The sequence below is a fragment of the Peromyscus leucopus genome, chromosome 15 (genome assembly GCF_004664715.2).
Source record: "Peromyscus leucopus breed LL Stock chromosome 15, UCI_PerLeu_2.1, whole genome shotgun sequence".
Classification (NCBI taxonomy): domain Eukaryota; kingdom Metazoa; phylum Chordata; class Mammalia; order Rodentia; family Cricetidae; genus Peromyscus; species Peromyscus leucopus.
Window position 1 is genome coordinate 26,585,039 of NC_051076.1, and position 27,529 is coordinate 26,612,567.

The window sequence follows — 27,529 nt, forward strand, 5'->3', positions numbered from 1 at the left end:
GTTTGAATTTCCCTGAGGATGTTGAACATTTCTTTAAGGTTCTCAGCCAGTTGAGTTTCTTCTATTGAGAATTCTCTGTTTAGATCTGTGCTCCATTTTTGAATTTGATTACTTGTTTTTTTTAATATCTAGTTTCTTGAGTTCTTTTTATATTTTGGATATTAGTCCTTTGTCAGACATTGAGTTGCTAAGAAATCTTTTCCAGTTCTGTGGGCTGCTGCTTTGTCTGAATGACAGTGTCCTTTGCCTTACAGAAGCTTTTCAATTTCATGAGGTCCCATTTATTAGTCTTGGTTCCTGTGCTATTGGTGTTCTTCTCAGAAAGTTGTCTCCTGTGCCAATGAGTTCAAGTTCAATTCCCTACTTTCTCTTCTGTTGGGTTCAAGGTGTCTAGTTTTATGTTGAGGTCTTTGATCCAACTGGACTTGAGTTTTGTTCAGGGTAATAAGTATGGATCTATTTTCATTCTTCTATGTGTAGCCATCGATTTGACCAACACAATCTGTTGAAGATCCTGTCTTTTTTTCCCAGTGTGTATTTCTGGCTTCTTTATAAAAACAAAACAAAACAAAACAAAACAAAACAAAACAGGTGTCAATAGCTCTATTTATCTATGTCTGGGATTTCACTTTGATTCCACTCATCATCTTGTCTGTTTTTATGCCAATGCCACGCTGTTTTTATTACTATAGCTCTGTAGTACAACTTGAAATTGAGAATGATGAGACCTCCAGCAGTCCTTTTATTGTTCAGAATTGTTTTAGCTATCCTGGTTTTTTTGTTTTTCCATATGAAGTTCAGAACTGTCCTTTCAAGTTCTGTGAAGAATTGTATTCGATTTTGATGGTGATTGTATTGCATTTGTAGATTGCTTTTAGTATGATAGCCATTTTTTTTTTTACCATATTATTCCTACAGATCTTTGAGCATGCGAGATCTTTCCACCTTCTAATATTGTCTTTTATTTCTTTCTTCAAACACTTTTTTTTTTTTTTTTTGAGACAGGGTTTCTCTGTGTAATCCTGGCTGTCCTGGAACTAGCTCTGTAGACCAGCCTGGTCTTGAACTCAGAGATCCACTTGCCTCACCTCCCTGGTGCTGGGATTAAAGGCATGTGCTACCACTGCCTGGCTGACTTGAAGTTTTTGCCATATAATTCTCTTAATTGCTTGGTTAGTTACCTCAAAACATTTTATATTATTTGATGCAATTGTGAAAGGTGTTATTTCCCTGATTTCTTTCTTAGTCCATTTGTCATTTGTACCTAGGAGGCTCTACTAATTTTTGTGAGTTAATTTTGTATCCAGCTACTTTGCTGAAAGTGTTTACTAGCTGTAGGAGTTCCCTAGTGGATTTTTTCCCCCCTGGTGGATTTTTTTAGGGTCACTTCTATATACTACCATATCATCTACAAATATAGATACTTTGACTTCTTCCTTTCCAATTTGTATACTCCTGATCTTTTTCAGTTGTCTAATCACTCTACCTAAAACTTCAAATATTATATTGAATAGGTATGGAGAAGTTGACAAGCTTCTCTTATTTTTGATTTTACTTGAAATGCTTTGAGTTTTTCTTCAGTCTGTTTGATGTTGGCTATAGGCCTGCTGTAAACTGCCTTTATTATATTTAAGTATGCCCCTTGTATTCCCTAATTTCTCTAGGATTTTTATCATGAAGGGGTGTTGGATTTTATCAAAGGCCTATTATGCATCTAATGAGATAATAATTTTTTTCATTCAGTTTGTTTATATAGTGGATTACATTTGTTGAGTTTAATATATTGAACCATCTCCGCATCTCTGGGATGAGGTCTACTTGATCATTGACATGTTATTGCAATCAGTTTGAAATTTTTTTTTAAAGATTTATTTATTATGTACACAGTGTTCTGCCTGCATGTATGCCTGCATGCCAGAATAGGGCACCAGATCTCATTATAGATGTTGTGAACCACCATGGTGGTTGCTGGGAATTGAACTCAGAGCCTCTGGAAGAGCAGCCAGTGCTCTTAACCTGTGAGTCATCTGTCTAGCCCTACTCTGAAAGTATTTTATTGAATATTTTTGCATGTATGCTCATAAGGGGAATTAATCTGTAAATCTCTTTCTTTGTTGGTTTTTTTTTTTATGTGGTTTGGGTATATGGCCTTATAAAATGAACTGGGTAATGTTCCTTTTGTTTCTATTTTGTGAAGTAATTTGAGGATGATTGACCTTAACTTTTCTTTGAAATTCTGGTAGAATTCTATTCTAAAATCTGGCTCCGGGGCTTTTTTTGGTTAAGAGATTTTAATGGCTGCTTTTATTTCACTGTTTAAATTGCTTATATGTCTTGGTTTAACTTTGATAAGTGGTATCCACGACAAAAATTATATATTTAATTTAGATTTTCCAATTTAGTGAAGTACAGGTTTTAAAAGTATATACTTAAGATTCTCTGGATTTCCTAGGTGTCTGTTGTTATGTCCCCTTTTCATTTCTGATTTTGTTAACTTGAATATTCTTGCTCTGCCTTTTAGTTATTTTGGATAAGTGCTTGTCTATCTTGTTGGTTTTTTCAAAGAACCAACTCTTTGTTTCATTGATTCTTTGTATTGTTCTCTTTGTTTCTATTGTATAGATTTCAGCCCTGAGTTTGATCATTTTTCTTACCATCTACTCCTCTTATGTGTGATTACTTCTTTTTCTTCTAGAGCTTTCACGTGTGCTCTTGAATTGCTAGTATGACATCTTTCCAGTTTTTTTTTTTAATGTAGTCACTTAGTGCTGTGAACTTGCCTCTTAGATCTGCTTACATTGTGTCCCATAAGCTTGGGTATGCTGTGTATTCATTTTCATTGAATTCTAGGAAGTCTTTAATTTCTTTCTTTATTTCTGTCTTGACCCATTTTCCATTCAGTAGAGAGTTGTTCAGTTTCCATGAGTTTGTAAGCTTTCTGTTGCTTTTGTTATTGCTGATACTCAGCTTTAATCTGTGCTGGTCTGATAGGTTGCATGGAGTTATTTCAATTTTCTTTTCTCTACTGGGACATGCTTTGTGTCTGAGCATGTGGTCAGTTTTGGAGAAAGTTCTATGAGGTGCAAAGAAGAAGGTATATTCTTTTTTGTTTGGGTGAAATGTTCTGTAAATATATGTTAGGTTCATTTGGTTTAAAAAATCTGTTAGGTCCAGAATTTCTCTTATTAGTTTTTGCTTAGATGACAATGAGAATTTAAGGTCTCCCACTATCAGTGTTTGAGGGTCAACATGGTACTTAAACTGTAGTAGTGTTTCTTTTACAAACTTGGGTACCCTTATGTTTGGGTACCCAACATAAGGACAATTGCAATGTCCTCTTGGTGGATCTTTTCTTTGATGAGTATGTAGTGTCCTTCCCTATCTCTTTTGATTAGTTTTGGTTTGAAGTCTATTTTGTCCAATATTAAAATGGCTACACCAGCTTGTTTCTTAGGTCCATTTGTTTTAAATATCTCTTTCCAACCCTTCATTCTGAGGTAATGTCTATTTTTGATGTTGAGGTATGTTTCTTGGATGCAGCAGAAGAATGGATTCTGTTTTCACATCCATTCTGTTAGTCTATGTCTTTTAATTGGGGAATTGAGACCATTGATAGTGAGAGATTTCAATGACCAATGATTGTTCATTCCTGTCACTTAGTTTTTGTTGTTGCTATTGATGGCAGGGATGTGTGTGTGTGTGTGTGTGTGTGTGTGTGTGTGTGTGTGTTTGTGTGTGCGTGTGCTTCCCATCTTTTGATTTTGCTGCTCTAAGATTATTTATTCCTTGGTTTATATTGGTGTAGTTAATCTCCTTAGGTTGGAGTTTCCTTCTAGCACCTTCTGTAGGGCTGGACTTGTGATAGATATTGCTTAAATTTGTCTTTTTTTTTTATCATGGAATATCTTATTTTCTCCATTTATGGTGATTGAAACTTTTGCTGGTTATTGTAGTCTGGGCTGACATCAATGGTCTTTTAGTGTTTACAGCACATCTGTCCAGGACCTTCTGGCTTTTAGAGTTTCAGTTGAGAAGTTGGGTGTGATTCTCATAGGTCTGCCTTTATATGTTATTTTGGTCTTTTCCCCTTGAGACTTTTTAATATTCTTTCTTTGTTCTATAGATTTTGTGTTTTGATTATTATGTGTTGAAGAGACTTCCTTTTCTGGTCCAGTCTATTTGGTGTTCTATACGCTTCTTTTACCTTTTATTTATTTATTTATTTTTCCCTGGGACAGGGTTTCTCTGTGTAGTTTTGGTGCCTGTCCTGGATCTTGCTCTATAGACCTGGTTAGACTCAAACTCATAGAGATCTGTCTGGCTCTGCCTCCCAAGTGCTGGGATTAAAGGCATGTGCTACCACCTCTTAGCTCAGCTTCTTCTTTGTTCTTCTTTTTCTTTCTTTCCTTTTTTTTATTAAGAATTTTTTCATTCATTTTACACACCAATTAAAGATCCCCCTCTTCCCTCCTCCTTCCCCACCCCCAGGCTCTCCTTCTTAACCCACTCCCCACTCCCACCCACAAGAAGGCAAAGCCTCCCATGTGGAGGCACATCCAGTAGAGGCAAGTCCAAGCCCTTCTTCCTGCCTCAAGGCTTCATGAGGTGTCCCATCACAGGTACTGGGCTCGAAAAAGCCCACTCATCCAGCTCAGCTTCTTATATCTTTATAAGCATGACCTTGTTTAGGTTAGGAAAAATTTTCTATGATTTTGTTGAAAATATTTTCTGGGCCTTTGAGCTGGGATTTTTTTCTTTCCTTAATACTATCATTCTTAGGTTTTGCCTTTTAATAGTGTCCCAGATTTCCTGTATTTTTTTAAACATAATATTTTTATTTATTATTTTGGAATTTCACATCATGCACCCTGGTCACACTCACTTCCTAGTCCTCCCAGGTCCACCCCCACCCTTGTGTCTTCCCAAATAGGAGGAGGAGGAGAAGAAGGAAAGAAGGAAAGAAGAAGAAGAAGAAGAAGAAGAAGAAGAAGAAGAAGAAGAAGAAGAAGAAGCAGCAGCAGCAGCAGCAGCAGCAGCAGCAGCAGCAGCAGAAGAAGAAGAAGAAGAAGAAGAAGAGTCCCATTTTTGTTATTCATATATTCACTGGAGCATAGTCAAACTCCCAGTAGCCAGTCCCTTAAAGAAAAATGGGTCCTACTCCACCTGCAACTCCATAAGAAGCCATCAGTTGTGGTGAGCTACACATCAGCATCCTTATCACAATTTTTAGAGCTCTCTTCAATGGTTCCCTGTCTAGGCTGTTACATTTTTTTGGAGGGTTGGGGTGGGGGTAGGATTTGTTACAGAAACCTTCTATGTCCCTGTTCAGTCATTGATACCACTGCAAAAGTAGCTTTCTTGCCCCCCCCCTTTTTTTTTGGTCAGGAACTTTTTCTATTTAACATTTTCTTTGACTGATTTGTCCATTTTCTTTATAATATCTTCAACACCTGATATTTTCTCTTCCATCTCTCATATTTGTTGGTGAATTTTGCCTCTGTACTTCCTGTTCAAATTCTTAATTTTTTCCTCTTCAGAATTCCCTTTAGTTTGGGTTTTCTTTATTGATTCTATTTTTATTTTCAGGTCTTGAACAATTTTATTCATTTCTTTCTACTGTTTTGTGTTTTATGCACGTCTTTAAGGAATTTGTTAATTTCCTCTTTGAAGACCTCTATCTTCTCCCCCCAACTTTCCTTTCTCCAAATTATCCTAGTAGCCCATCCTCCAACAGGCATTCCAGAAAATACCAGCAGGCATTCCCTGCAAACATACCAGTTGAGCAGGCCAGGAAAACATGTAAGCTAACTGAAGACCTTCACCACTCCCTCCTCTCTTCCAAACCCAATCCCCCAGTCTCAACCCCAGGTCCACAACAGAACACCTGCTTTCCTTCTAACTTCCTACCCACATATCTTGTGGCTCCCACACACCTTCTCCTCCACCTCCCCTCTCCCCACTTGTTGCTTTATCCCAGCCCCCAACTCCAGCAGGTACTTCCTGTTAATCCACGGGCCACTCCTGCCATGGAAGCAGGTAGGCTGTCTGTAGATCTTCCCCTCTCCTTCTGTTCCTCTAGATCCAATCCCCTAGTCTCGTCCTCAGTGCTATAGCAGATCCTCTGGGATGACCTCTCTCTACTGACTCCCCATTCCAAGGAGATGAAATAAGCAGATGCTGGTTGAACACTCTCCTCTCCTCTCTTCTGTGAATCTCTTCAGACCCCTGGCCTATCCCAGGTCCTAAGTGTCAGTTGCCAATACCCAGAAACACATTTTACCTGAAACCCTCGGTGGTCACAACTATCAGTTCCAAAGAAAATTTCCTGCCAGACAGCACATATCCATCACACTCTCTGAAAATCCAGAGAGGAAATAAAAACAAGGAACAAAACACTCACCCCAAAAAGACAAATGCCCAAATCAGCACCTAGACTTATAATTATTCTAATCTCAGGTGCCTAGATGCCAACATCAAAACACAGTCAATAACAGGCAGGGTAATATGTCTCCACTGCACCTGAGCAACCCTACCACAGCTGGCCCTGAATACTCCACCATAGCTGAAGCCCAAGCAAAAGATCATATTTACCTATTTTTAGAGAGACTTTATGTGTGTGTGTGTGTGTGTGTGTGTGTGTGAGAGAGAGAGAGAGAGAGAGAGAGAGAGAGAGGGAGAGAGAGAGAGAGAGAGAGAGAGAGAGAGAGAGAGAGTGTGTGTGTGTGTGTGTGTGTGTGTGTGTGTGTGTTGTGTGGTTGTTGAGGCCGAAAGCACCGGGTCATGCCTTAAGCAAACAAAGCACTGTGACATGCGCAGAGAGCACTCTGACCAGAGGAAACCTGACCCATAAACTCCAAACTGGACGGTGATGACATGCAGCCCTAGAGCTAACCAAGAAATGCCACAGTAGCTAGGAGCAGAGCCCGCCAAAAATCCACATATATAAACCTCAGCCTTTTGTTTAATAGATGAAAGCTTGCTTGCAAACCTCCAGGAGTCTGTGTCCTTGACTCTGGGTCTACTTACCCCGTGCCCTGGGGACCAGAGACAGCAGGACCCCAGCTCCAGAGCCAGTGACATGTGCGTTTTGGTATAGCCATAGTGGTGAAAACTATACATATTTATCTATTTTTCAGAGAGATCGTGTGTGTGGGGGGAGGGGGAAGGGTATTAGTGCAGTCATAATGGTGAAACTACAATCTCATTTCATTTTCTCAACAGGAACAGAGATGTTATCTGCACAAAGCTGCTGAGCAGAGAAAGTCACAGTCAGGACTGACAGATCTCCACCCTCCAAGCTGAGACAAGGGAATCTTGGGGTGGTGCACTTAACTACCTTGATTGTGGTTTCCAGTGCTACACACATGATTAAGATCTATAGGACTACAAGGGATTCCATTCATAAATACGCACAGATACAGGTGGAACCTTTTCTAAGTAAGCTCTGCAAATTGCACTAACATCAACTTCCTGTTTTTGACCTTGCACACTGAACTGCAGTCCTGTAAGTATTAGCTCTTACAGGAGGAGAGTGTTCAACCAGTACTTGCATATTTCATCTCCTTGGAATCAGGGAGACAGTGGAGAGATGTCACCCCAGAGGGTCTGCTTTAGCACTGGGGATCAGACTGGTGGGTTGTTGGATCTAGAGGAACAGAAGAGGGGAAATGGAGGGCACACAGCACCTCTTTTTGTGATTCTTTGAATTTTTGTATGCATTCTGCAATTATTTTGAAACAAGTAGCTTTGTAAAGACCACTTTTCAGATGGTATCTTACTAGATTGTCATAATAACTCTTGCGAATTGAATAGTATGATTGTTGGCATTTAATAAGACAGGAAAACGAAGATCCAAGGACAAATCCTCCTGGAAAAGTAATACAGCTAAAGTCTGAGCTGGCCAGCACTAAAGTTAGACCTTTAGAGGTGCTGATATGCTTATACAGTTATGAGTATGAAAGAGTTATGAAATCATGCTCAGAAATATGGGTGTGCTTTAGGTCAGAAATCTCCAAAGCAAAAGTAAAGTCTGCCCTCTGTTCTCCCATAACTTACGGTAGATATGGAGGTGGTAGTGCTTCGTGGTGGTGGTGGGGGTGTTCTCTTCATTTATGTCTGCTTTGTAAGTTCCTGCATCCTCCATCCTCAGGTTTCTAATGACTAGGTCATAGTTCTGAGCTATGACATCTAGTCGTCCTTCATAAACAGCCCGGGTCACAGTAACATCAGGTGGTGCTCCTTGGAGTCCGGGTTTTACAAAAGCAACGGATGAATCAGAAGTCCAGGCAATGATCCTAACTTTCTGTGGCTCCTGAATGTTTAAGGGGAAAGTAACTGACTCCCCAAGAATCCCATACACCACGGATGAATCTGCTCCTCTTCCTGCTGCTTCAGACCCTGAGGATATAAATAGAAAACCATGACCATCAGACTGTTGAAACACTTGTGTTTCTTCTTTCTTGGGTATCACTGAGGAACTTCCTCAGACACTGTTCTTCCTGGGTCTTGAGGATTTCTTCTTTCATTCTAGGTTTGTGTGTGTGTGTGTGTGTGTGTGTGTGTGTGTGTGTGTGTGTGTGTGTGTGTAGGCCTGGATGTCCTGGAACACGCTCTGTAGATCAGGCTGGCCTCCAATTCACCTGCCTATGCCTCCAGAGTGCTGGGATTAAAGGCATACAGCACCACTGCCCGGCTTAATCTAGGTATGTTAATGTGCTATGACAACCAAAATTTAGCTAAATACCTGCAGATTTGTCTGAAACAAAACTTTCCCTGAAGAAATACATGTGTTCCTTCATAGACGAATGAATGAAGAATTAATTTAACCTATTTTGTAAGCTGCTTCAAGACAGTCTGTGCAACACAAGAGTGAATTCCAGTACTTAACTCACTCTGTGAGTGTGAGTATCACACTTTGATACTCACCCATTGTGTGTCAAATAATCTATGGAGTTTGGGAAGACAGAAGGGAACAGAAAAGATACCCCTAAACCCACCAACTTAGGGAATAATTTTGCCAGAAATCTTTGCCTGTATCTTCTAAGGATAAAAGGGAAAATGTTATGTGTTTTTTTGAGAACCACAGTAAAAAAACAAAAAACTAACAAAAAAAAGCAGTAACCCACATACTTTTGGAACTCATCCAAAACTCTTCCATTATTGCGCAGAAGGATCAGAAAAGGGATGCACTTCATATCTTGGACCTAATGAAGGTTTCTGGTCTTTTTTCCTTGAATGCCTTCTAGCCTTCAGAATTTATGCATCTAGGAAAACATATTTTAATACAGCAGATCTCTTACTGGGGATTCTTTAATGATCAGTAGTGTTCGAGATTGGCATGGATGATACATGAAGTATGCAATAATGGATATGACATGGGAACTGAGCAGGCAGAAATGGTGTTATTCATGAACAACTAGCTGAGCTGTTTTGATGTGAACTGGTTATGTGTAAGCCCTAATGGCCAAGCCATGATTTCCACATAATGGGTTCTGGTTAACCCTAAAGTTGGCATAGGGCTTGCTATACAAGGGTCTGTTGAGAATGCAAATCACTAAAATGAAAGGATTTCTTAACCTGGTGGTGCTCTCACTGATGGCCACCTTTGCCCTTGAGCTCAATAGCTACTGCAGGATCCCAGGACTGCTAACATGAATCTCTTTCTGTTTGGTCAGTGGAAGGTTTTTCATCAAGAGGAATATACTGGTGACTCAGTTGAAATGGGCAAGCCAAGACAATATGTTTTAGGGCACTACAGCAAGGAAGGATGGGACAGGAGGAAAGTAGGGACACTTGACCTACTAACATTTATTATGTACTACTTACCCATCCATGCTATGTTAGGACCACAGAGATAATAGGAAACCATTACAGTCTTGAGGAGGAATACAAAAGCTAACATGATGATTGCCAAAGGGAAAGGATGATAGGAAGAAAACGTACAGAGGACATAAAGTTAGGCTAATGCTGTCTGTGGCAGCCACACTTTGCAGAAATCCCCAACACCAACTGTCACCAGATCAATTATCTTACTGGGCTGATAGGGTTCACAGAGGGCACTTGGAATACCTTAGCTTCTGTCTCAGGTATAGATGCCAGAGGCTAGGCTCAAAGGATATTGAACTGGTTTTCTCCTGCTGTGTGACTTCCAAATGCTTAATGCATTTCAAACAGAGGGCCCCAAATTTTCATTTGGCACTGGGTCCTGCAAATGCCAAGCCCTGTCTCAGATCTCCTACATGTCTCAAGGCTTTTTTGAATTGACATCCTATGGCTTAACTGTCATTTGACTCTTTGGGTTTAAGTTAGGTATGAGATGAATCAGATATATTATATCTAATTCTGGCTATATTCCATCATCGCCTTCTGAAACATGGAGGCCAGCAGCTAAGGCTGAGAACTTCTTGGTATTGGAGCAGTCGTGCAACCACAAGTGGTTGAATGTGGTGTTTGTGTTAAGCTATGCTCCACTCCCCACAGCAAAGTCATTCAGGAAATGATGCCAGGCTCTCAAAGAGCAATGGAGCAGGGAGGGTGATGTGTAGGTGACACTGTAGGGGAAATACTGCAGCTTTTTGCACTGCTGATGTTGTTGCAAGACCTCGAGCTCTCGGAGAAAAAAACCAAAGAGTTTGAATAGGTGTGAACTGACTTTTCTGCTGCATTTAAAGGCACACAACTACTCCGAGAGAGGTAGCTTTGGGACTGCAGCAAGTAACTGAAAAACATATGAGACAGGCTACAGACTGGGCATCTGCTTCCAAATGGGGCAAACTCAATATAGTTACAAAACCTTTCTCAGTCTATCACAGCTGTAACATTGGCCCCATCTACTCAGTGTTGTAGAATAGTATTTTAAGATGTGTTACATTTGTTTATGCTGTGAAATATTTGTTTAATGGTGCAAAGATGTGTGGCATTCTTTTATGTTGCATTTGTTTAACTCTGTGAAGCTGTGTTACTTTGCCTGTCTGGAACACTTGATGGTCTCATAAAGAGCTGAATGGCCAATAGCGACGCAGGAGAAAGGACAGGAAGGGCTGTCAGGCAGCGAGAATAAATAGGGGAAATCTGGGAGAAAAAAAAGAAGAAAGAGCAAGAGAACAAGGAGAGGAGGATGCCAGGGGCCAGCCACCCGGCCACCCAGCTATTCAACCACCCAGCCATCCAGTCAGCCATGGAGTAAGAGTGAAAGTAAGATATACAGAAGTAAGAAAAGGAAAAAGTCCAGAGGCAAAAGGTAGATGAGATAATTTGAGTTAAGCCAAGCTAAGGCTGGGCATTTACAATTAAGAATAAGCCTCCATGTGTGACTTATTTGGGAGCTGGGTGGCAGGCCACCCAAAGGAGCAAAAACAACCAACAACAACTCAGTGGGCATCAAACAGTGCAATGTGAGCAGAGGTGCTTTGTTAACTGTCCAGGTGAAACTAATGTGAATTATTCCTGGTGTTGATCACGAGCAAGTGGTACGTGCATTTCCAAGATTGCATGGCCCTTCCCTGTGAGGGCTCAGTGATGCTGAAGCCATATTGGATCTCCCTTAAACAGATTTATGGTATAGTTCAAGTGAAGCTCAGCTGGATGCTTTTAACTGCTCTACTTGGCAGATCTCAATCTGCTCTTAAAACACTTCAGTTTTCAAAGAAAGGAATTGTCTACCAATCAACTCCAATATTTATTTTTCTACATGCCACAGAGACTCGAATAGTATCATATCACTGGAGGGAATCTCAGCAAAATCCAATTTTGGAGAGAACTTGTGGCACAAAAATGTCTTGAAAGGGGGCTGAGATTTGCATGTCCTGTGTGAGGCCCCACGTTTGAGCCTCAGGGGAATTAATACCAAGTTGGGGTAACACACACACACACACACACACACACACACACACACACACACACACACACACACACAAAACTTTCCTTTGCTTCATTTTCATATGAAGTGGGATATGTCAGGCAAATGAATGACATTCATCAATGGCAATTTCAGTCAAAACCCAAAAAGACAAAGGGTACTTTGAACTGTGGCTGTTAAAAAAAAAACTTATTGGAAAGATATAGGGAAAGAAAGGTGTCTCAGGTATTTGGGTTCTGAATTCACGCTCACAAGTTTTGATGTCAATTGAGTCCAGATTTTCATGATAGGGGAGGTGGGGCGGGGGAAGAACACTAGAAACATAAATTATGTTTGGATTTGGGACACTCTTAAATTTGAGTTTATCTAATAGGTAGAGGGATCTATTAAAGTTTTTAAGGATTAAGATTAAGATAATATGTTGGGGTAATTAAAAATACTAATGATGTACAGAAAGAAAAAGAAGCTTTGGTAATAGAGGAAATAGATATGCTGTAAATAAACTAGAGAGAACTTTAAGAGGCTAATGTAGCCATCAGGGCATGAACCAAGGGAGTTATAATAGGAAAGGAAAGGAAGGGCTAAGTTTTAGAGATAGTGCAAGGGAGGGAAATGAAGAAATAGGCACCTAATAAAATTCACTTGTTCTGCTATTTATTTTTAGTTTCTGCTTTCTGTCAGTGAAAACCTAATATTAGAAAACAGATATACAGGAAAGATGTCAAAAGAAAAAGACAAGGCTAGTGTTAGAAGTGTTAAAATTTGAGGTGATATTGGACCACCTAAGTAAGCAGTTGGAAGGAAGGATGATAGGAGAAAGTATGGTCTAGTGGTATTGTTGGATGGAAGAGAGTGGCAACAGAAGCTGCTTGTTGTGGGATATTTGTATACTGTATAAAGATATATTGCTGTAATTGGTGTAATAAAGAGCTGAACATCCAATAGTCAGGCAGGAGGTATAGGTGGGATTTCTGGGTAAAGAAAGCTAGAGGAGGAGGAATCTAGGTGTGAAGGAGATGCCAAGAGACTCAGAGAGGAAACAGAAAGTGGAAGATGAAAGAGGGGTAACACCACATGATAGAATATAGATTAATATGTGGTGATATATTGTGTACCCTAATAAAATTTGCCTGAAGTTCAGAGAACAGAACAAGCTACTAGATTAAACATAGAGTCCAGACAATGGTGGCACATACCTTTAATCCTAGCTCTCAGGAGGCAGAGATCCTTCTGGATCTCTGTGAGTTCAAAGCCACCCTGGACTACATGAGAATGAGTCAGTCCAGGAGAGAAACAGAGTCAGGCAGTGGTGGCACAAACTTTTAATTCCAATACTAGGGAGTCACATGTCTTTAATCCCAGCATTAGGAAAGTTGAGATAGGAAATGATATGGCTGAATGGAGAAGGTTTATAAGGCTTGAGGATACAGGAACTAGAGGCTATTCAGCTGAGGCTTTTCATGCTGAGGAGTTCTAGAGGTAAGATGTGGCGCTGCTGGTTCCTTTGTCTCTCTGATCTTTCAGTATTTACCCCAATATCTGGCTCCAGGTTTTTCATTAAAAGACCTTTAGAAATTCCAACAACATTAATATAAATGGGTTAATTTAAGTTATAAGAGCTAGTTGGGAGCAAGCCTAAGCTATAGGCTGAGCTTTCATAATTAATAAGAAGTCTCTGTGTCGTTATTTGGGAGTTGGTTGGTGGGACAGAAAAAGACTTATTACACCTGCTAGCTATTTTCCATAGTGACAGAATCTTTGATGGTTAAAAGGGTAGATAACCACCAGAATAGCCTATATTATCCTGTTTTCTGCTAGTCAAGTGTCGTCATGCCACTAAGTTCTGGCCAACTGAATATAAAATATAAGTAAAGATAACTATATACGCCTCCAATGTCTTTTAGAAGAGGGAACATGTTCTCTCCATCTCTTTTTCTTTATGCTTTATTTTGTCATGGTAGCTGGGCCCCTGAGAAATGTTAGGAATCATAATGAGAAAACCAAGCATTGAGGTTGGTGATATAGAAAGATAAAAGTCTGGAGTTGAGCCTGTGAGAAGTGTCCACAGTTATAGAAGAATTATCAAAACAACAACAAAACAAACAAGCAGGCCAAATGGCAAGAGCGTCATCAGCAGGGAGCCTACTGTAGTCTCAAGAGGGATTGTCTGTGATATAATGATTCAGAGTGTTCACAGGCTGAAAACAGCTTTTAAAGTTATGTGTTTGAAGGTGTGGTCGTTTGAAAGAATATGGGCCCCAAAGAGTGGCACTATTAGGAGGTCTGGCCTTGTTGGAGGAAGTATGTCACTGTAGGGGTGGGCCTTGAGGGTTCCTATGCTCAAAATACCGCCCAATGAATCAGTCCACTTCCTATTGCCTGCAAGATGTAGCACTCTCAGCTGGAGTCTGCCTGCATGCCTCCATGCTCCCCATCATGATGATAATAGACTAACCTCTAAAACTGTAAGTGAGCCACTCCAATTTAATGTTTTCTTTATATGAGTTGCCATGGTCATGGTGTTTCTTCACAGCAATAAAAACCCTCACAAGACAGAAGTGTATTGATGATCTTTGAGATTGGAAAGCATGTGAGACAATCCAATGGTAGTTTCAATTATTTCGATGGGAAAACTTTGAGACACAGTCTTATAAGCCAACAAGAGATTGATGAAACAGGCCAAATGGTTTCAGAAACCCTGGGATCCAAGTCAAGAAGTGTGAAGACTACAGCTGCAACATCAGTTGACCAGATTCATCTTCAAACTCCCATATAGTAGACCACAAAGGGAAGAGGGAGAGGCAGACCACAGAGAAGAAACAAGGACTAGAAATGGCTACCACTGAGGCAGGTTTGAATGATGTCTGTTCAGATTCCATTGTGAGAGAACCTATAACATACATCAGAGGAGGACAGATTTATTTTGGCTCCAAGTTTATAGTTTTTAGTTACTTGCCTCCATTGTTACAAGCTGAGGCAAGATGGAATATCACAGCAAGAATTATGTGGCAGAGGCTGGCTTTTCTTCTCATGGTACCCAGTAACCAGAGAAAGAACAGAGGAGTCTGGAAACAAGGTCTCCCTTTTTAGGACATAACTTCCAGTAATCAACGTTCCCTAATTAGACTCCATCTCCTACTTTCTATCACTTCCCACCACTGTCATCAGATTTAGAATATATCAAAGGATTAACCCATGGGTGAAGTTAGAACCCTTGTAATATGATCACTCCCCAAAGCCCAGCAGATTAAAACTAAGGCTTTAACATATGAGATTTGGGAGCTGGTGGGGGGGCAGATATTGCATATTCAAACTACAACAAGTGGTAAAAGTTTGTTTGCAGTGACTCTTTAGGTAGCTCTGAGGAAGACGGAGTCTGGAGCAGAGATCGTGGGATGACACCAGCATGGTCAGAGCACTGTGCACAGACCCTTTGTAAAAGGCAGCCTTCCTCTTTCTTTAGGCTGGAGTACTTCTCCTGTCGTGACAGATCATTTCATGGATTAGACAGTGATCTGCGGTTCATTGGATGATATATTCCGTGTCTGTGGGTGGACTTTACAAATGCACATTTCATGAATAAGTAGCTGTCAAAAGCTGCTGCTGGAAGTAGACGACAGAGATGGTGAGAAAAGACATTTGAAAAAGAATAAACAGACAAAAGAGTTTGAGAACTTGATGGGCTGGACTGTCTCCTTGTGGATGTCTTAAGTCCTATGAGGAACTTACACCATGTCTGGTGGGCTTGTGAAACCACTTAGCTGCCTTTCACACACTTCACCGTCGTCTGGTTCCTGCCAGATCAGGTCTCAGTCACTCACCTCCGTCCTTTCTCTCCCCCAACAGCCATATAGACCAGGAGCACTTCATCTCTGAGCATGTATATGCTCTGTTCTCTTCTCTTAGCTGACTCTCCAGCACTCCTTCATCTTATGTAGGTCTTGACTCTAACATCCTCCCATCAGAAGGAGCTTTCCTGACTGTCACTACTCTAACAGCACTGGGACCTGGAACAATGGAGTCTAAAAATGAGGCAGACTAACGTTTCATGCAATAGCTAAGTTTATTTAGAGCCTCAGATAATTTTTATTCTGAGCTTTAAGCAAGGCCATCATGTAAGCAAGTTTCACACAAGTTCAGGCTACATATCATTACAAGGACAAGCTACAGTCAATGCAACAGGTCATTAGAAGCAAACCCACTCCCATTTGCTACACCTAGGAGGGGCACAAGAGCACATTCCAAGAACAATCCTGTGCTTTGGAGGACTGACACCACAAGACTCTTGTGCTGTTTTCTTACAAGCACTCATGATTCTCCTCACACAGCGTCATCCATGGACTGTGTCCTAACACCTGACCACCAGTGCTCAAGCAGCCCACTCCTTGTGTTTTGTTTTCGTGCCAGACAACACTACTGAAGTCTCAAATATGTATATTAATTTATCATCATCCCTCCTTCCCTGAACACAGCCTCGTTTAATGCAGAGTCTTTGTTTCCATCACTAATATTTCTCCTATAACCAGTGGATGGTTTTTAAGTATTTCTTGTGGGGAGGACGGAGAATAAACATGAATACCTTTTCTTGCTATAGGTACAATCACCCTCTCATTTATCAATAGAAATATGAGATAAAACAAGATGGAAAATCTGACAACAAAACTGAAAACTCTTCACTGGTCTCTCAGTCTTGGTCAGAGTTTAAACAGATTAATAAGAAGGGTCAGTCAGCCAATTGTAGCTTCCTTCTACTGGAATATCTGCTCTGTTTGAAAGGAAAATCCACATAGAAAACTATAGAATGGGGACCCACAAGTTAGCAAGAGTGCCGCAAACTGCAGATTAAGAAACATATTCCATGCCAGGCTCTATTGCTGGTTACACCCAGTCCCTCGTGATCCACGAGGAAGGAGAGAGACAACACTGATGGGTTCCAAAGACTTTAATAAGTCACTACATAAAACAGTCACTGAACAACCAGGGCTTCAGGACAGAACCTCGGGAGCCTTGTTTCTCCCACCAGCCCCAAACAGGGGCAGAAGTGGGTTTGTAAGCACAAAAATCACAAACATTTGCTGCCAAGTTACAGATACAATTTTCACAATCAGAAGTCAAAGATTAGGGACTTTCCTCGTGTGTTCCATCACTGTCAATTGACACAAAATGGGGGCTTTTCATTCCAACCAATCAGATTCATGTGTTCTTTCTGTTGTTAGGAATAGCCATAATGTTTTTAGAGAACTAAGGGACATAGCAGACTATTTGTCATCTAAGGAGGAGATTGGTCAGCCATTGGAAAGTTCTCAGCTCCCTTAGGGCTTGGGAACCTGAACTTTATTTTACCCTAAAGGTAAAACGGAGTCTGAAAATGGCAGTTCTTAGGCCAAGGTGCCTTTGTCTGCTCCCTTCATTGCTGACTAGCTAGACACCCAAGAATGTACTGAACAGCTAAGCTGGTAAATGAAACCAAGCAGAGCTGTCATTTTTAGGTACTTTGAGGACTAGATGATGTGACAGATCTCTCCAGTTTGTGTACTAATGGGGAGGAATTCAGAGACCCTCAGAAGGTCTTGCCTTGAGGACCTTCCTTGGCCTGCTCCTTTGTAAGTCACTGTTGACCTACTGTTTAAGAACATGACTTCCTGGATGTGACTACCAGTGTTATGTGATACTAGCCATCAGTCCTAGGAAAACTTAGCAACTCCTTCATGCCTCAGTTTCCTCAGGTTTACTATGGCACTAGGAATAACACTGACCTCATAAAAGTGTCAGGAGATGCTTTGCTGATGCCCATGGGAGGCCTACCCCTTTCTGAGTGAATACAGAGGAGGGGTGGGTTGAAGGGGTGGTGGTGAAGGGGAGGTAGGGGGAAGGAGTGGGAGAAGAGAAAGGGGAAGCTGCGGTTGGGATGTAAAATAAATAAATTAATTAATAAAGAAGGGTCATGAGAGCTAAACAAGCTGGTATCTGTGGGCTGGCATATCCTGACCACTGCATTGCTTATTAAATGCGAAACAAATGAGAGGCTGGAGGGATGACTCAGTCTGTCAAGCAACTGCTTAGTAAGCATGAGGCCCTGAGTTCAGATCTCCAGCACCATGGGGGAGTGGAGCGGGGAAGAGACGGGCAGATCCTTGGAAGCTCATTGGCCAGCCAACCTAGCTGAATCAGTGAACTCCAGGTTCAACTAGAGAACCTGTCTTAAAAAGTAAGGTGGAAAGGAATCAAGAGAGACATGACCTCCTCATGCAGGTACACATATGTACTTGTGTCCATGGGCATATATACTCATACACACACACACACACACACACACACACACACACACACACCACACTCATAAATATTCACCAAACAAATAATCATTGTTGAAGGGACTAAAATAATACTTTAGGTTGGTGACATTGGGGTGAGGTGGGAGGTTATGTTAGAGAGGAAGTAGGGACAGTTGAATATTGCTTAACACTCATTGCCACCCGTTGTTTCTTTGTGGCTCTTTAAGTAAGCATTTCTTGTTCTTGTTTGGGGGTGGGGTGGGGCAGTAGCTAAACTATCTTTTTTTCTTTGTTCTCCATTCCAGGGTTAACAGTGTGACTAGCTCCCTCCAAATTTGAGAGCTGGGAGGATGAACAGGCACAGCATGAGTACACAACACTCGGATAAGAGTCAGTTATAATTAGTCAAAATAAGTCAAGAGATGTTGAGAGCAATGAGGCAGGGAAGGACTGGGTAGCAGAAATCCTATGTCACTCTCCATAACTATAGAAATTCTTATGTCACATTTTTTTTTAAAGACACCAACAACCTGCACAGCAGCATACCATTTTTTTCCAGATATTTTTACTTTATGTCATCTTTATTAAGATTTAGGTTACTCTGAATCAATACTTTAGAAATCTAAATCAAACACAAAATCTCAAGCAGGTGGGGACATGGCCATCCATTGCTTCACTAGTACTTTTCCTATTAGCACATACTTAAACTTTGAATAAAAAAAAATTCCTCACTTTTTGACTAAAGTACCTCTGAGTGTCTGTGTATAAATGTTGTCATCTGAAAATGGGCTTATTAGTACTACCCATCTTATAGGGTATCATGGGATTGAACAAAGTAGTAATTGTAGAGGACTTAGAATTACGTCAGACATATAGTGATTGCCTCATACATGGTTAATGTTGGCTCTTATTGATGGGAGATAGGAGAAAAATCAAAGGGGAAGGGTTGAACAAATAGATACAAAAATGAGAGGAGAAAGGAAAATAATCAAATCAATACAGAAAAGACTTGTAGAGAGAATGAGCAAGAAGCAAGGTGGTGGACTCTTCTGTAAAATGGTCTGTCCCTGGAGGCTGACTATGTGGCTCTAGGACACATGGAGGACAATCAGTCACAGAGTTCACTAAGCAATGAGAACATTGAATCAGAGCATAAGACTGGAAGTCTTGGTTTTAAAAAAGCTTCTCCAGCACAAAGAAGTCATGATTCACTGTCTCCAACTTCCTTGAACCAGTGATTCCAGGGAAAATGGAGATGTCTACATGCATTTATCCTTCAGCCTTGGCCATCTCGTTGCTCTGGTTGCTGGGAAGGGGCAGGAAAGCAGGACCATGCCCAACACTGAACCACTCTACCGGGGACCACTCTACCAGGGACAGCAGCAGGAGGAATCTAGAGCATATCTTGCTCTTGTGCTCTCAGGAAGTATCTGTAAAATAACCCTAAGAGGGGAAACATAGGTACACTTAGGGTGATCCATACTTCTGACTTCTTTGAAAACAAGGCTCACTCCCTGTCTTAAGGATCCCTGACAAACTGAATATCTCATCCCTGGTTTCCTTTACAGAACCCCAATAGCCTGTACTCAAGCTCAAACTGCTACCATTTTTCTGCCTGTTTAGCTTCCTTGATCCATCCCACAAACAACCAAGTCCTGTCCAGGATCTCTGTACAACAGAACTCAGACCCTTCTTAAAAAGAATGAAACACAAGTATAAAACACAGCAACAGAATTAGCTAACATATATATGATTTTGAGACAGGGTCTCATTATGTCTAGAGGACTGGCCTGGAACTCAATATGTAGACCAGAATGGCCTAGAATTCCCCTGCCTCTGTCTCCTAAATGCTGGAATTAAAGATGTATATCACCATACTTGGCTAATCTTTCAAGCATATTCAGACAAATACACACACCTACACACACACACACACACACACACACACACACACACACCATCACCACCACCACCATTACCATCATTACCAACAACAATAGACTAGGAATCAGCAATCATTTGTCACTGACATCTCTCATATCAGTGATCTCAATTCCTCAATAAAAAGATACAGACTAACAGAATGGATATGAAAACAGGATCCATCCTTCTGCTGCATCCAAGAAAAACACCCCAATGTCAAAAATAGACATTATCTTAGGGTAAAGGGATGGAAAAAGATATTCCAAGAAGATGGACCTAAGAAACAAGCTAGTGTAGTCATTTTAGTATCAGAAAAATTAGACTTCAAATGAAAACTAATCAAAAGAGATAGGGAAGGACACTACATACTCATTAAAGGAAACATCTACCAAGAGGACATTGCAATTGTTAACAACTATGCCCAAACACAAGGGTACCCAAGTTTGTAAAAGAAACACTACTACAGCTTAAGTCACACATTGACCCTCACAAACTGATAGTGGGAGACCTTAATACCCAACTCTCACCAACAGACAGGTCATCCAGACAAAAACTAATCAGAGAAATGATAGCACTAGCACATTATAAACCAAATGGACCTAACAGATATTTACAATAAATTTCACCCAAAAGAATACACCTACTTCTCTGCACCTCATGGAGCTTTGTCCACATACTTGGATATAAAGCAAGTCCCAACAGATACAAGAAAATTGAAATAACTCCCCATATCTTATCATATCACCATAGATTAAAGCTGGATATAAACAACAACAAACAAACAAACAAACCAAACAAACCCAGAAACAACAGAAAGTTTACAAACCTATGGAACTGAACAACTGTCTACTGAATGGAAATAGACCAAGACAGAAATTAAGAAAGACTTTCTAGATTCCAATGGAAAATGAATATACCCAACTTAAGGGACGCAATGAAAGTGGCTCTAAAAGGCCTAAAAACAAACAAACAAACAAACAAACAAACACCTGGAGAGATCTCACACTAGCAATTTAACAGCAACCTAAAAGTGCTAGAACAAAAAGAGGTAATCACCCACAAGAGGAGTAGATGCCAAGAAATAAACTCAGGGCTGAAATCAATAAAATAGAAACAAAGAGAACAAGTCAAAAAAAAATCAATGAAACAGAGTTGGTCCTTTGAGACAATCAACACGATAGACAAGCACTTATTCAAAATAAAAGGCAGAGCTAGAATATCCAAATTAACAAAATCAGAAATGAAAAGGGGAAGCATAAAAACAGACACCTGAGGAATTCCAGATAATCAAAGTATATTCTTAAGAAACTTGTAGAAAATACTCAATAAAATACTTGCAAAATGAACCCAAGAACATATCAAAAAGATCATCCACCATAATCAAGTAGGCTTCATCCTAGAAATGCAGGGATGATTCAATACATAAAAACCAATAAATGTAATCCACCATATAAACAAACTGAAAGAAAAAAAAAACCACATGATTATCTCATTAGATGCAGAATAGGCCTTTGGCAAAGTCCAACACCCCTTCATGATAAGAGTCCTGGAGAGAGTAGAGATACAAGGGACATATCTAAACATAATAAAAGTAGTTTTCAGCAAGCCCACAGGCAACATCAAATTAAATGGAGAGAATCTCAAAGGATTTCAATTAAAATCAGGAACAAGACAAGCTTGTCTACTTTCTCCATACCTGGGCAGTAAGACACCTAAAGGAGATCTAGGGTATACAAATTGGAAAGGAAGAAGCCACAATATCTTTATTTGCAGATGATATGGTAGTATACATAAGTGACACTAGAAATTCCACCAGGGAACTCCTACAGGTAATAAACATCTTCAGCAAAGTAGGTGGATACAGAATTAACTCACAAAAATCAGTAGCTCTCATATAGAAAGCAGGGAAACAACACCTTTCACTATAGCCTCAAATAATAGAAAATATCTTCTTGGGTTAACTCTAATCAAGCAAGTAAAGACTTGTATGATTAAAAACTGTAAGATATTGAAGAAAGAAATAGATAAAAATATCAGAAGATGGAAAAATCTCCCATGGTTATGGATCAGTAGGGTTAACGTAGTAAAATTATCATTCTACAAAAAGCAATCTACAGATTCAATGCAACCCTCATCAAAATTCCAACACAATTGTTCACAGAACTTGAAAGGACAATTCACAACTTCATATGGAAAAACAATACAAAACAAAAAACTCCAGGATATCTAAAATAATCCTGAACAATAAAAGAAATTTGTGAGGGAGATCTCACCATTCCTGATCTCAAGTAATACTACAAAGCTATAGTAATAAAAATAGCATGGTATTGGCATAAAAAAGACACGTTGATCAATAAAATTGAATTGAAGACCCAGACATAAATCCACAGATTTATGGACAGGTGATTTTTGAAAAAGAAACCAAAGTTATACAATGGAAAAAAAAAGAAAGCATAGTCAACATATGGTTCTGGTGTAACTGGATGTTTGTATGTAGAAGATTGCAAATAATTCCATACTTATCACCCTGCACAAAACTCAAGTCGAAGTGGATCAAATACTTCAATATAAAAATCAGATATACTGAACTGATGGAAGAGAAAGTAGGGGATACCCTTGTACTCATTGGCACAGGAGAAGACTTCTTGAATGGAACATGGATAATGTAGGCACTAAGATCAACAATTAATAAGTGGGACTTTATGAAACTGAGAAATTTCTGTAAGGACACTTTCATTCAGACAAAATGGCAGTCTACAGAATGGTGTGGTGATATTTTATTTGTGCTCTAGCAAAGCTTGCCTGGGGATCAGGGGGAAATGCCAGCCACTATATTAAACATAGAGATCAGGTAGTGGTAGCATCCACCTTTAATCCTAGCATTCAGGAGGCAGAGATTATTCCGGATCTCTGTGAGTTCAAGACCACACTGGAAACAGAGCCAGGCTTGGTGGCACACTCCTTTAATCCTAGCACTTGTTAACCATAGAGGTCTGGAGGTCTGTACAGACAGACAGGAAGTGACAGAGCTGGGCAGAAAGAGGAAGTGGTGTAGCTGGGCAGAGATAGGAAGTAAGATGTCAGGGCACAGAAAGGTATATAGGCGTGAGTATACAGGAAGTAGCTTGCTTGGGCTGAGGAATTCCTAGCAGTAAGAACTTGTGGCTGGCTTGTTCTGTCCCACTGATCTTTCAGCTTTCACCTCAATATCTTGCTCTGAGTTTTTTTTTTTATTAATAAGACTGTTTAGCAATTCATGTTACAGTGTGGGAAAAGACTTTTAGCAACTTATCATTTAATAGAGAACTAATATCTAAAATATATAAAGAACTCAAGAAACCAGGTATCAGAAAACCAAATAATCCAGTTTAAAAAATGGACTACAGATCTAAACAGGGGATTCTCCATAGAGAAAACTCAAATGACTGAGAAACTCTTAAAGAATTGTTCAATATCCTTAGCCATCAGTAAAATGCAAATCAAAACTACTTTGAGATTCCACCTTATACCTGTCAGAATGGCTAAGATTAATAACACTAGTGACAGCTCTTGTTGGAGAGGATATGGAATAAAGGGAATGCTTATCCATTGCTGGTGGGAGTGCCAATTATACAGTCATTATAGAAATCAATATAGCAGCTCTTCAGAAAGTTGGGAATCTATCTACCTCAAGATCCATTTGTACTGTTCTTGGTCATATACCCAAAAGATGCTTCATATGACTACAGGGACATTTGCTTAACCATGTTTATTGCTGTTCTATTCATAATAGCCAAAAAACAAGAAACCGCCTAAGATGTCCCTTAAGAGAAGAATGAATGAAGAAATTGTACATTTTCTCAATGGAGTATTTCTCAGCTTTTAAAAAACTTGACATTATGAAATTTGTAGGCAAATAGATGGAACTAGAAAATAATCATCCTGAGTGAGGTAACCCAGAAAGATATATGGTATGCATTCACTTATATGCAAATATTAGTCATTAAATAAATGATTACCAACCTATAATCTACAGACCCAGAGAGTTTAGGTACAGAGGAAGGTAAAAGAGCAGGGCACATGAATCTCTCTGGGAGGAGGAAAATAAAATGGATTTTATGGGCGGATTAGGCACAGAGTTGGGACAGAAACAGGAGGGGAGGATCTATTGGGAAGGGGGAAGGGAGAAAGGGTTGAGGGAGGGAATGCAGGGAGAGACAGCTAGAATTGAGGGGCATTTGAGGAATAACATGAAAATCTAGTGTAGTGGAAACTTTCTAAAATATATGAAGGCAATCCTAATGAGGCCTCCTGATAATTGGAGAGATAGGGTCCCGACTGGCCATCTCTTGTCACCAAATGAGGCTTCCAGTATTAGGACTGGGTTATATTTAACTGAGTTGTTGGACTAGAGAGTCCCATGGAAATCCCCAAATGACCCAGGCTGTTGCTAAGACAAGGGTTTTCTCTCCACAAACTGATAGTGGGGCCCCATTTTGGAGGCTAACACCAACACAAGTCGTGGAGAAACCTAGCTGGTGCCTATGTGGAGCCTTTACCCCCATGTTCTACTGTCTCTGGTACAGGAAGGGACTCTGCAGGCTACCAAAGGAGAAAGTAAGAACTGACAAAGCCTCAAAACCTTTGGCCTACGATCTGTCCCGCATGAAAGACACGCCAGGGCAATGGGGGCAGAGAACTTGTGGGAGTGGCCAACCAATGTCTGATTTGACTTAAAGCACACTCATGAGATGGAACCCATACTGGACACTGCTTGTGTGACCCAGAGACTAGAGAGCCCAGAGACCTAGGGTAAAATCAAACACTACTTGTCTTAAAAAAAGAAAATGACTCTTAAGGATATTCTGCTCTACTTATACATAAGTGCCTTTCTTAACATTCATCAGATAAGCTTCCTCCTGTGGCAGACAGGAACAGATGCAGAGACCCACAGAGGCAGACATTATGAGGAGAGAGTCTCCTTGGAACACACACACAGTTCCTTGGAACACACACACAGTTCTAAATGGGAAGTCTCCATCAAATCCCTCCCCTTAGAGCTCAGGGAACCCCACGGAGTAGGAGGCAGAAAGAGTATAAGTGACAGAAGTGATAAGGACACCAGGAGAACAAGGCTCCCTGAGTCAACTCAGCAAGGCTCATATGAGCTCACAGAGACTGACATAGCAAGCACAGAGTCCTCTGCGAATATGTTATAGCTTTCAGCTTAGTCTTTTACAGGACTCCTGTGTGTTGAACTAATGGGTCTGATTCTTATGTCCGCTCTTGTGCTCTTTCCCTTCTCTTGGATTACATTGTCCAGCCTGAGTGTGATGGCTTTTGTTTCCTCCTATTATATTTTATTTTGTAATGTTTGCTTGTTATCTTTAGAAGCCTGTTTTCTTCTCACGAGAGACAGAAAGGGAGTGGATCTGGAGGGGAGGGGAGTCAGGGAGGAACTGGGAGGAGTTTAGAGAGGGGAAACTGTAATCAGGACATATTGTATGAGCAAAGAATCTATTTTCAATAAATGGGGAAAAAAAAGAAAATAAAAAGAAGCATTGGTTCTCCAGTAACTGATGGAAGCAGATGCAGAGATCCACAGCCAAACACCAGGCTGAGCTCCAGGAGTCCAGTTGAAGAGAGAGGAGAGGGATTCTATGAGCAAGGGACATCGATATCATGATGGGGAAACCTACAGAGACAACCAAAGCAAACTAGTGGGAACTCATGAAATTTAGACCAACAGCCGTGGAGCCTGAATGGGACTGGATTAGGCCCTCTGCATAAGCGAGACAGTGTGTAGCTTGATCTGCATAAGGGGCTCCCTGACAGTAGGATCAGGACCCATCCCTGGTGCATGAGCTGGCATTTTGGAACCCACTACCTATGGTGGGACACCTTGTACAGCCTTGATGGGGGGCAGGAGTTGGACCTGCCTCTACTGAATGTGCCAGGGAGGTCTTACCTTCTTATAGGAGGGAATGGGGAGTGGGAGGGAAGGCTGGAGGGGTGGGAGGAGAGAATAGGGGGATCTGTGATTGGTATGTAAAATGAATAATAAAATTTCTTAATAAAAAACAAGAATCTTGGTTCTTATCTTACTTGCTATTGCATTCCATTATATGATTCTGGTGCCTAGTATTAACTAATTAACTATCCAACTAAACATTTTATTAACTGCCTACTATGTCCCAGACATATTATGGAGACAAGACCAGCTAAGGTAAGAGAATTAAATAAAGAGACGGAAATGCAAAAGAAAAATCAAACTGAAATGACACTGGAAATGAAAAACTTATGTCAAATAAATACTTTGGTGGAAAGCCTCACCAACAAATTGGATCATGGGGAGGAGGAGAGAGTATCAGGAATCAAAGGCATAGTTAGGAACTGAACTATCAAGTGGAAGGTGATTGGTTTATTGGTTTAATGAAATAAAGCACATAGTTTGGATCTTAAGTCCTTCCTGTAGTTAAATGTTGTGAGTATAATATAAACAGCAACCCAGGATGTGCTGCTGAAAATAGATCAAAGGCACATGTCAATGCATTCCCAAGCATAATTTCTAAAGTTTTATGGGGAAAGGAGGAGTTAATTCTCAGAACTTACAGGTTTGCAGGCAAAGGAACCAGATCCACAGGTGGTGCTGAGCCATCTCCGGCAGGCTGGAGTCTTCTCGAGGAGAAGTCTAGGAGACTCTTTATTTCACTTGTGGTGTTTCCGGAAGCTTGAGAGAGGAAGTGTGAGCTGATTAAGAAGCGTTTGCTCTTGCTGTGCTTACAAGTGTTTTCCACTGCATGACCACAGTGCCCACTAGCCTGTTAACTGTTAATTAATTAATTATTCAGCAGTAATAAAGTAATTGACTGCTTTCCTTTTGTGGGGTTTATTTATATCCTTTTTGGAGGGATCCATAATTACACAGGAAATTTCAACAAATGGTGATATGTGTTGCAGCAGCAAGAAATACAAGGACCTCTGAGAGGGGAGGCATGTACTCCATCTAGGGTGAGTTGGAGATTTCTGAAAGGAACTGACAATTTAGCTGACACAAATATGCAGAATGAATTAGCATTGTTAGCCAAAGGGTTAACTATTTTTTGAATCACAAGAATAAATTGTCCATAAGCACTGTGTCCCTCCCACTGACCCACCATCCCCTAGGTAACTCCCCAACTCATGAATGGGCATCATTTGTCTCTAAGACTGAATTACATGTAGCCCTTAGTGAGACAAGACCAGCTGAGTGGAGAGAACACCAAGGCCCAGTCTGAACGCTCAGTGTAGGTGTGCCAAACTCATTCCAAAAGGCAGACACACATTTCCAGATGGCAAGCCAGAGTTAGAGCCAAAGCTAGATCTAAAGTCAGCCAGAGCCAAACAAGATCCAGAGTGGAAGCCAGAGCCAGAGTGCTGTGGGATGTTCAGTAAGTCCTGTGGGAGCCCTTCTTGGGTTCCTCGTGGCTTTACCCAGCAGGTCCGTATAGAGGAT

At 40.5% G+C, this 27,529-nt stretch overlaps 1 protein-coding gene across 1 annotated transcript in view; it reads right to left on the reverse strand.

Annotated features, from left to right (window-relative positions):
* Positions 1-26,784, reverse strand: part of LOC114690704 (SLAM family member 5-like) — a 36,494-nt gene extending 9,710 nt beyond the window's left edge. The window contains exons 1-2 of the mRNA XM_028865586.2: positions 26,647-26,784; positions 8,056-8,397 (exon numbers count right to left, since the gene is read on the reverse strand). Coding sequence (XP_028721419.2) covers positions 8,056-8,397; positions 26,647-26,692 — 388 coding nt within the window. The 5' untranslated portion in view covers positions 26,693-26,784. The remainder of the gene's footprint in view (positions 1-8,055; positions 8,398-26,646) is intronic.
* Positions 26,785-27,529: the final 745 nt, after the last annotated feature.